The sequence below is a fragment of the Limulus polyphemus genome, unplaced genomic scaffold, assembly GCF_000517525.1.
Source record: "Limulus polyphemus unplaced genomic scaffold, Limulus_polyphemus-2.1.2 Scaffold2283, whole genome shotgun sequence".
In the NCBI taxonomy this organism is placed as follows: Eukaryota; Metazoa; Arthropoda; class Merostomata; order Xiphosura; family Limulidae; genus Limulus; species Limulus polyphemus.
The window spans coordinates 27,076-38,958 of NW_013667893.1; the positions used below are offsets into that span (position 1 = coordinate 27,076).

The following is an 11,883-nucleotide window of genomic DNA, read 5'->3' on the forward strand; positions in this document are numbered from 1 at the left end:
TACTAAACTTTACACATTATATAGGCTACACTAACATGACATTTAGGTGGTTCGTTTAACTATTATACATGATTTATGTTTTTTGGGGGGTGGTTAATGAAAGTGTTCCAAAACACAACATTAATTTATTGACGACCTAATATTTTCTTTATTTAGTGTAATAGACTTAAAATAAGACCGAAAACTCGAGCGCTTTCGAATAGTTGACTATTCTTCTCCTTTGTTCTCCTGAAGAAGAATAGTCAACTATTCGAAAGCGCCCGAGTTTTGGGTCTCATTTTAAGTCTATTACACTTTATATGTGATAATTTGTGCTAACTCTTTTATAAAAATTCTTTATTTAGTGTTTAGGGTATCCACTGTCAAGGAGGATTGTACTGATGTGTTTTATTATTTGCATATTTTGCATTTAAAATCTTCTTAATACTGGAGATTAGAATTATGTTGTGTTCTTTACATTTATGGAGGAAGGTATGATGGTTATCTATTTCAGCTAATTTACAACCAAGGTGCTTACGATAGATTGCAGTGATCTAATACGAACCGTTGTCATGGTTAATGAACACTTAAGCCTAATTAGTACTTAGTTACTAATTACATCATTTACTTGATATGCTATGATTCCACTGCTAATCCAATGTATTCTACAGGAAGACCAGTTTATGGTGGTAGGAACAAGGATTCGGTCCTGGTTCCTTTTGTTAGAGACTCAGGTGTGCTATCCACTCGTCTGGAATCACTTTATTTTTTAAGTTTTGGTAACTGTTAAAAAAGAACTAAAACTACACTCACTCGTGTGTTGTTTCTTTCTGCTTTTAGTTCTTGAATCTCTTCCTCTCTTTCCAATAGCTGTTCTCGTGTTTGGTTCAACTCTTTATTCAATGTAGCAAATTCCTGCAAAAGTATATATAAAGACAGAATTTTTTTATGTAAGTCAGAAACGCTTTATTTCTGGTCACTCTGCATCCAACACTAAATAACCACTTGTACTTTTTCTTATCTTCCATTATTTATTTCATGTAAGATGTTACAGTTAGTATAGTAAACATATTTTAAGAAACAGACGTTCCTTCAATAAAGTAACAAATATCAGCTTTTACATTTTCATGCAATGACCAATTAATATTAAATGGCTTTATTTGTTATAAAAAGGTCTAATATTGAACGAACCAGTAATACTCAATGTTTAACAATGGGCGATGTAACAATTAAAATTATGACACAAGTCCTTCAGAGTTACGTCAAACATTGTATATTATCCGATACAACACTCCTGCATGTATGCAATATACAGTGCCTTGCAAAAGTATTCACCCCTGCAAAGTTTCTACATTTTGTTGTCGTCTGAGCTTGCAATCATGAAATTTTCAAGTGGACTTTATATTTAGAATCTAACACAATCTACTTCAAACTGAGAAAACTAGAGAAAAAAACGTTAGATTTTCAAAGAAAATTAGAATATTCTCAACTCCATAAGTATTCAACCCCCTTGTTACGGCAACCATATATCAGTTCAGGAGTAAAAAATTAGTTTGAAAGGTCACAAAATTAGTGTTATGGTCTCTGTCTGCGTGTAATCAAAGTGGTTTACCTTGACTTCAGAGTAAATGCATCTGTTCAAGCCACAACTCACACAGTGATAAGATACACCAGCCATGAAGACCAAGGAGCTTTCCAAACAAGTCAAGAATAAAGTGGTAGAGAAGCACAGATCAGGAGAAGGTTACAAGAAAATTTCAAAGTCGCTGATTATCCTTTTGAGTACAGTGAAGTCCATCATTAAGAAGTGGAATGTGCTTCATACCACCCAGTCACTAACATCAGGACGCCTTCCCAAACTAAGCAGTCGGTAAAGCAGGAAACTGGTTAGGGATGCCACTGTAAAGCCAACAGTGACTTTGAAAGATTTGCAAAGTTCCATGTCTGAGATGGGAGTCAGTGTTCATACATCAACAATATATCCTGGTCCCTACACAAAGCTTGTCTGTATGGACGAGTGACCAGAAAGAAGACATTGCTGAAAAAGAATCATCTTAAATCTCGTGTGGACTTTGAAATAAAGAATGTAAATGATACTGCTACATGTGGCAGAAGGTTTTGTGGTCAGACGAGACAAAAATGGAGTTTTTTGGTCTAAATTCAAAGCGTTACATCTGGAGTCAACCCCAATACAGCACATTACCCAGTCAACACCATCCCAACTGTCAAACATGGTGGTGGCAACATCATGTTATGTGGATGCTTCTCATCAGCAAGGACTGGGAAGCTTGTCAAAATTGAAGGGAAAATGGATGGTGCAAAGTACAGGCGAATCCTAGAAGAAAACCTACTTGAGTCAACCAAGAATCTTAGACTGGGTCGAAAATTCACATTTCAGCAGGACAGTGATTCGAAGCACAAGACTCAAAGCCACACTGGAGTGGTTTCAACAGAAGAAAGTGAATGTTTTGGAGTAGACCAGTCAAAGTTCTGACTTGAATCCAATAGAAAAATTATGGCGAGACTTGAATATTGCAGTCCATCAACTTGTCAGAATTGAAGCAATTTTGCCAGGAAGAATGAGCAACACTTACACCATCCCATTGTGCAAAGTTGGTAGAGACCTATCCAAGTTGTCTCACAGCAGTAATTGCTGCCAAAGGTGCTTCCATCAAGTACTGATTTACGGGGCTGAATACTTAATGCAATCGTCAAATTTTAATTCATATATATTCTTTGCAGGTTTTTCTGACATTCAACCTCCTTCACACATAACAGTGTTAAGTTATATCATTAGAGTTTTGAATAAAGAACAAGTTAATTAAAAAAAATTGTTTACATTATTTGTATTTCATCAAAATGTGACATTATTGGTAGGGATGAATACTTTTGCAAGGTACTGTAAATTTACACGTTTAAGTTTATTTTTGAATGATATATAGATAAGAAAGCCATGATATCAGAAATACTTTATAAGCTGAAACGGTCGATTACCTTGTTTACTACTTTTGTATGCAATTATGTTACGTCTCATGATATATTTTAGCAAAAAAACAACAACAAAAGAAACGCAGTTCCCATCGATTGTTTTAATTCAACATACTTACCGTTGGTAAACCTCAATATAAACAGTTAGATCTGAAGTAAATGTTCGTTCTATTTCCTCAAAATTACTTTTGGTAAACCTCAATATAAACAGTTAGATCTGAAGTAAATGTTCGTTCTATTTCCTCAAAATTACTTTTGGTAAACCTCGATATAAACGGTTAGATCTGAAGTAAATGTTCGCTCTATTTCCTCAAAATTACTTTGGTAAACCTCGATATAAACAGTTAAATCTGAAGGAAATGTTTGTTTTAATTCACCAGGTTATCGTTGGTAAATTTCCATATAAATTAATAGTCGTCGATATTTATCCTGTCTTTGTTTTAAAAGGTTTTATTAGCAGAATTTTTCAATTGTTTTTTAGTTGAATGTAAGGTGTGGTGTGTGTGTGTGTCATGTCGAGGCAACAAAAAAGCAGTATAAACGACTATGAAAGGAATACGAAAGTGAGTACCAACTACTCTGAACCTATAATGATGTCAGAGGGATCGCGCGATTTGTGATATTTGGTCAAATTTAGCAGCCACAACATGGTTGTTAAGTATTCGAATTCTCATATCTTTAAACACACTGGAAGCAATATATATATATATTATTTTATGTAGATTAGAGATTTTTTAAAAAAACATGGTACATTTTAAAGATTTAATCCACAAGCAGAAGAAAAGTTACTTATTTTTAAACATTATTTTCGGACTGTCCGACAAACAGCAACAATCAACGCGGTAAGATTAAAACGGTGTAACAAAGAGAAACAATTAAACAAATATATTTGTTCGTGTTTTTGTCCAATTACCTGCAATAAGGACCTTTGACGATGCCAAACCCTCAACAAAGATGCGTTTGTTTGTTCACCTGAACAACAGATTATGCATACAGTGGACTAAACGGTCAGGTTAGAAATTCCCATGGTTCAGGCTTAGCTGTATCTAATTTTGAGCTGTACACTAGAGAGAAGGCAGCAAGTCAAAGCACCAGCCACCTGCAGTGGTTACTCTTAACCTAACAAAGATACCTTGTCACTCTTATACCGCACAGTTGGAAGTATGAAACGTGTTAACTGTTTGATAAAACCACGTCTCGAATTCGAGACTCATAAATCTCCAATCTGAAATACTAACCACTAGGCTAAGCTTGGGCTCCTCCTAGAAGATTATAGAGCAAAACAAATTCGTTTGGAAGATGAAGAAATTATATCGTATTTATAGATACAAAACAATTAGTCCTAAACTGCTTTTGCATACATAAGTCAATAAAATCTATGTAAATAATACACTTTAGTTTGTCTTTCCGGAACTTTTCTCGCAAAATTCTCAACCAGACGCTACAAATCTCATATTGTTAGAAAGGCATTTGTCCGAAGAGACCGGATTGCTTATTGGCTTTTCCATTCAGAATAAGCTTACCTGATTTTTGCTTAGTCAAACTTTTTACTGCAACGAGTATGCTACACGATGGGACAATGTCGTTGTCATCACGTGACGACTGTCTTCGATTTCAACCTTAGTTTTTTATTTACAAAGTATTTCACACAAATAACACTATACCCACGTGTAATTAAAACAAAAACATTACACTAAATACAATTGCTATTGGCTTTCTTGACTTATTTAGGTCTAATGTGCGCATGCACAGTTCGTTCAAACCATATGTTTATCACTTTGTGAACATGCGTTCAGACGTATTTGCATAATCAGCTAAGTTTGCCTTCGTTACAACTTTACATTTACTTTACTTTGCAATAATTTGACCTCAGTTCGTTTCACAGGCTGCTATAAACTTCTTTTGGCTACTTTTTTCTTTACTGCGGGTTTTATTCTTCATTTTTGTGAGTTTCTTTATTTCAACTCATAAAACTGTGTCATACACTGAATGCTCATAACGGTTTCATACATACTCTGTACACTATTATAAATACCATTACTAAACTTTATTGTTTACTTTACGTGTAGTGTTATTAAATAAAGATCTGGATAACTTTTGTGAACAACTAAATGAGATTTTAATCGAATAAACAGAAAAAAAAAATCAACAGGTTTTCTAAACAAACTTTAAACAAAGATGAGGAGTATGAGCTTATAAAGAAAATGGGTGGCAGGAGAAAGGAATTAATATGAATAGAGAGGAAGAGCATACAAGAGAAAGTTGAATTTGCTGAGTTAACAAAGATAGGAAGGAAGAAAAGAAGAAACAGAACAAGAAAAGACCTTAAAAGCTGGTAGAGGACCTAAGATTATCAATAGAGGGAGTCGTTAAAGGATAATATGCTCAATAAAAACAAAGAAGAAATCACCAGAAATAACAGAACAGAAAAAGTTGAGATACGTGCAGATTTTTACAGAGATTTATATACATCAATTATTAAAGATGAAACAGGAACAGAAATGAATTTTGAGAACAACAAAGCAGATAAAACAGAAGCACCAAAAATTTTAGTCTCTAAAAATAATAACCCATAAAAATATTAAATCTAAAATTTTGTAAACTCATATCAAGACATAAATGTTTCAGTAACCTACTGACCAAGCGTTTATTGTGGTTGCCATGCTTCTTCAGAAGTTTTGATATACATTTCGAAACTTACCTCTCTTTCAGAAAAATACACCACCATCACTCAAATAAGATCGCCAACAAAATGGTGTGTTCAATATGTATCGTTTTTCTCAGACAAAAATTACCACATGGGTCATTAACTAGTCTCAAATCAGCACATTAAAAAAAAAAAAAGAGAGATCTGTGATAATGCATTTAAGAAGAAAACACGTAAAAAATATATCGCTGATAATGAAAACTGTTTCGTGATACGAAATCCCTTACTAGACTGACAACAAATGTGTATGTATAAATAATGATATATACGCATTTCTGTACATTCAGATTCTCCTCTGTACCCAAATCTATCGACCAAATGATTCATGTTCCCACTTCACTGGTACGACGGTATGACTTCTCTGGTGGCGCCATCGCACGGAGGAGATATACTTTACAAGTACAACACGTGAGAGGAGACCTCAACAGCCTTGTTTTTGAACATAACGATTACATGTCGATGCTGATGTGAAACCAAAAGAATGTACAGACACTTATATAGTTAAAGCCAGTGAATTATAATATCTGTCTTACGTCATCAGTATAGGTCCAACTGAATAGATTACGAATATAAGCTAAGTATGATCACATAAACTGGAGTTCTCGGCATAACTACTGTTAACATTGAACATTGTAACATATCTCCAACCTTTCTGGAACAAAAGTACAAACATGTGGGTATATATACAAAAAAAGCTAAATGTGTGTTAAATGTACAACCGAAATCTATAAAATCTGTTTTAATTTAAGCACAGATAGCCCATTGTGTAGCTTTGTGCTTAATTACAAACAAACAAACAGTATATTTGGCATTAAAATTATGAATTATTAGTCGTTTTTTGTATCATGAATAAGCTTTCATAAAGATATTCTTATAAACTAGTTATTATAAAGTCAGTTAATATTTTCAACCCAAAGGGGTTTCAACATTCTTACAATTTGTTATTGAAAAATAATAATAGATGATACAAATAATAATGTTGAAACGTTCTTTTACAACTTTCAGTTAATTTCTACTATAAAAAGTTGTAAAAATCAAAAGTATAAACAGATACAGAAAACAGTTGTGGATTATCTAATTATTACTTAATTATAAATACTTAAAATCTATAAAACACGAGTGTTAAGTTTATGTTCATCATCTGATATTTAACACGTGGGTTATATTTTCATGTTCCTCCTCCGAAGCCGATTTTTATATATATATACGTTTTGTGTTTGGGACACTTCTTTTTCGTCTTGTCGGTTGATTCAATTAACATGTCTAATTACATGAATTGTAAAAAGAACATAATTATTTATATGCTTCAAAATTCAGTATCAAACAGCGTTAACTTTATTGTCTCACCTGCAAAAATAAGTAGTCTTAGAAACGCTACTTTTCACGGTATATGCTTAAACAAACATCTTTTTCAGGACTATGTGTCTGGCCTGTTTAGAGATCATGCATCCACACCTTCTTGCGTATTTTAAAACTAAAATGTAAAATACAGTCTTTACTTAAACAACATAACATTTTCAAGATTTATAGTTTGATTGTAGTTAAGCACAAAGCTACACAATGGGCTATCTGTGCTCTGCTCGCGACGGGTATCGAAAACCGGTTTCCAGCGGTATAAGTCTGCAAACATACCGCTGTGCCACTTATAGCATTAAATACCTAGGCTGGCGAAGCATGACCTGTTGACAGTGGCTTAACTACAAAAGATAAAAAGTAATTAGGCCCCCTACATTTATTTCCCTATACTTGTAGGAAGTTAAGATTCTGGCTGATTCGGGCTCTTTTTGGCTCGCCCCCTCCCCAATTGCGGGGGCGTACTTACGCCACTAACTGTTGATATATAGTTTGTGCGGATTCAGAATAACACTGATACGAATCCTAATCCCATCTTTCTATATAGCCCTATATGGATTTCTATTAAGTGGGATGTACAAAGCATTTCAGGTAAAGAATGGCAGTTAAATCCCAATATTAATTTAGGCCAGGTGGTTAGGGTGCTGACTCGCAATCTGACTCGAATCCCCATCCCACCAAACATGACCACCCTTTCAGCCGTCGGGTCGTTATAACATTACGGCCAATCCCACAATTTGTTGGCAAAAGAGTAGCCCAAGAGTTGGTGGTGGGTGGTGATGACTAGCTAACTTCCCTCTAGTTTTTCACTGCTAAATTAGGGACGGCCAGTGCAGATAGCTCTCGTGTAGTTTTGAGCGAAATTCCAAACAAGCCAAAACAAAACATTTCAACTGTACATTTTGCATGTCGACGAGGCCTTTCGCCAAATATCACAGATATTGTACCACGTATAACGCCTGTATGCATATTATGCAGCTGCTCAGGCATTTTGCTCGGTTTTCCTTTTTTCTTTTTTGAATGTTTTAGGTTTTGAACATTATTATATGTTAGACTGACTCTCTAGATCTTTGACTAGCATGGGTCTAGCTGCTCTCATTACTTGCATCTAGTTATTGAAGTTAAACATTTGAAAAAGTAATTAAAAATAACCCCAAACCTGAATGCATGTAAACACCACTAAATTATCCCATTGAAAGTAGGTGTTTTAAAAATCCTTCAAACAGCATCACGAAACCGGCACTGATGATGACAATCCAGGGAGAGAACGCTCGAGAGAATTCAATAAATCTGATGTGCATTATTTTAACCAACATCATAACGGGACAGAAGGAAATCCGGCAGCTTCGTAAACAAAAACTACAAAATACTATGGATGGGGAAACCCTTGTGCCCCACTTAAAAAACAACAACAACAACAAGAAAACGGCGTGTTAATTAATGGTACATACAGATTCAAATTTTCTTGAGAATACAAAATATGCACGGCAGTATAGCAGAATAAAGATCTCCCTTTGATGATCCACACATTTAAATGTCTGAATCTACAAGGAAGAAGTTTAATTTGTTTGTTTTGAATTTCGCGCAAAGCTACACGAGAGCTATCTGCACTAGCCGTCCCTAATTTAGCAGTGTAAGACTAGGGGAAGGGAAACTAGTCATCCCCACCCACCACCAACTCTTGGGCTACTCTTTTACCAACAAATAGTTGGATTGACCCTCACATTATAACGCCCCCACGGCTGAGAGAGCGAGCATATTTGGTGTGACGGGGATTCGAACCCGCGACCCTCAGATTGCGAATCGAGCGCCTTAACCACCTGGCCATGCCGGGCCCAAGAAGTTTAATAGAAGTAAATCTGGAAAAGGCTCAAGAAGTAGTGACTAGAGCCATTAGTGAATAATGACAGGAGACGTATCAGGCACCTTCAAATGTGGAGTAAAACATCTCATCAGAATATAATGTCAGCTATTAAGATATCTGAATTCATCATGCTGTAACATCAGTAAGAAACGTGATTGGTCAGCTTTATATTATAAAGCTTGACTGAGGAATTATGTAAATACAAAAAGCAGTGTAATACTACGTGGCAAGGAAAAAAATGTATAAATTAGTATGTTTTGCAGATAACTCCTGAAGACGATGTAGAGAACGTCGAAACATTGTATATGTAGAGTGTATTTTTAAAGTGGAAGCCGTTGACGGCTTCAATAAAGTTTTTAAAATTGTGGAAATGTGAAACGTTGGTATTAATTATTTATTAAATTGTAGACAATACACAAGTGCCGTTCATTAATAATTAAGTAAGTGGTTTCACCAGTGGATCTTTCGTTCAGTACATTGGTATAAGTTTCTTCACCAGTTAACCTAAAAGACTGAAAATCCTAGACCGTATCGTCAAGATTTTGGTTTGATAAAATAAAATTACAAGAAAGCAGTATCAGGAATGGCCAGGACATGAGATTTTTGGATTGATATCATTATCTTAGAGTGATACTGAAATACGTCATTTTATTTTGCTTTACAAACAAAGTTTATTGGTTAAGCTATGGTGATTTCAGTTTATCCTTGATTATGCTATGAATGATTAAAGATGGCGGTGATTATGTTCGAGAATTAGCTTGTATATAGTTATATGGTTGATTTATGATTTAATGGAAAATTAGTCCCTCTCCTCTATTATAAACTTTAATGCTTAGCTTGTGTAATAAGAAGTACCCACTGTAATGGTATTGCCATCATTCTCATGCGTGAACTCCAAACTAAACTTCAAGAAAAAATCCTGATCGATTGTTACAAAAATTGGCGGAAAGTTTACTTCAAATTGGAAAGGTAGATGGGTCATTGAGTTTTTGAGTTACGAGCCGATACATCACATTAATAGGATAGAGGCATCAATAAAGGACCCAGGATTCCATAAAACAGTCTATCCATATACCAAACGTTGACAGATTTCATCTAACCCACAAGATCTAGGGGTTGGGTTGGTAATAATGCTGCTGTAGTTTAAAATTGATCTTAATCTCATTTCTTCTATTTGTATTCTAATGATGTCGGAGAAAGAGAAAAAATGTTAAACTCCAAGTTTCTAAATTGCTTTATAAAAATAAAGTTATCCATAACAGACATCAGCTCTTAACTTCTAATGGTTGAATTATCGTAATAACAGGTACTTCTTTAGCATTCACCAAATATAAAATGATTTAGAAGTAGATCGCACAACCTCTTGAAAGCCAGGACAAACATATATGAGTAGTATGTTTTTTACATACACCTTTCAAACAGTATTTCGTTTTCATTAAATTTAGACTTTAATTTCATGTTTGCTTGTATACGCCTATGTTTGTGGACCATAGTATATGTAATATTTTTCACCGTGTTGTGTAGGAATGTTAAAACACATAATTTATTCCATTTCAACTGCATGAAACGTGTTCTTATAGAATTTTTTTGGTTATAAGTTTCAAAAGTACATACATACATAAGGTAAGGTTATAAAGTTATCTCCACAATTATAAAAGTACCTAACACAGTGTTGTCCGTACAAATAGAACATGACGTAACAATACAGTTATATGATGGAAAATAAATCTAATGTTGTCTCTACTGATGAATTATAATAAGATGAAGCACAGTACTGTTTCCTCTACAAGTAACACAGTATTAATTCTGTAATTAGAACATAATGTAAAACTAATTTTGTCTCTCTAATTACGCTTCAATGCTTAAAACAAATATCAACAGACTACAATTATTTGACTTTTGTATTTTTATGCATGGTGGTTATCTGTCTTTATGAACAGACATACAAACACAACTTTGCTTTATAAACTCAGCACATGGAAGTATTATATTTATATAATTTTATTTGTTTAGAATTAAGCACAAAGCTACACAATGGGCTATCTGTGCTCTGCCCACCACGGGTATCGAAACCCGGTTTCTAGCGTTGAAAGTCCGCAGACATACCGCTGTGCCACTGCGGTGGATTTTATATAATTAGGGCATAAATATTTACAAAACAAAAGGTCATGAAAATATCAGCTCCCATTAAGTACAAAACCCACGCGCTATGGCTAGATGAGAATTTCACTTTCCTAGCTATGGCCCGGCATGGCCAGGTGGTTAGGGCGCTCGACTCGCAATCTGTGGGTCGCGGGTTCGAATCACCGTCACACCAAATATGCTCGCCCTTTCAGCCGTGGGGGCATTATAATGTGACGGTCAATCCCACTATTCGTTGATAAAAGAGTAGCCCAAGAGTTGGCGGTGGGTGGTGATGACTAGCTGCCTTCCACCTAGTCTATCACTGCTACATTAGGGACGGCTAGCGCAGATAGCCCTCGTGTAGCTTTGTGCGGAATTCAAAACAAACCAAACAAACTCTTTAGCTCTCTAGTTAACTTTACTAAGGATGTTGTTTTGTTTTTGTTCTGTCCCCCACGCGGAATCGAACCCCGGATTTTAACGTTGCAAGTCCATAAACTTACCGCCGACTCACTAGGGGATCCGCTCGAAACTTTAGTTCTCATATTTTGGAACTTATTGCGTAGTGTGAGTTTGTATGAGTTTCATATCGTAATTCATTCCATCGAAATGTGAACAAAATCTAGATGCTAAATGTAGTTAGAAAGTTGAGTAGGCTTAAACTTTGTATGAGTTTCATATCGTAATTCATTCCATCGAAATGTGAACAAAATCTAGATGCTAAATGTAGTTAGAAAGTTGAGTAGGCTTAAACTTTGTATGAGTTTCATATCGTAATTCATTCCATCGAAATGTGAACAAAATCTAGATGCTAAATGTAGTTAGAAAGTTGAGTAGGCTTAAACTTTGTTATGAGTTTCATATCGTA

At 34.9% G+C, this 11,883-nt stretch overlaps 1 protein-coding gene across 1 annotated transcript in view; it reads right to left on the reverse strand.

Moving 5' to 3' along the window:
- Window positions 1–11,883, reverse strand: part of LOC106466513 (liprin-alpha-1-like) — a gene marked incomplete at its 3' end in the record, with an annotated part of 75,940 nt that overhangs the window by 26,323 nt on the left and 37,734 nt on the right. The window contains exon 2 of the mRNA XM_022394536.1: window positions 793–894. Within this exon, the coding sequence (XP_022250244.1) occupies window positions 793–894 (102 nt within the window). The remainder of the gene's footprint in view (window positions 1–792; window positions 895–11,883) is intronic.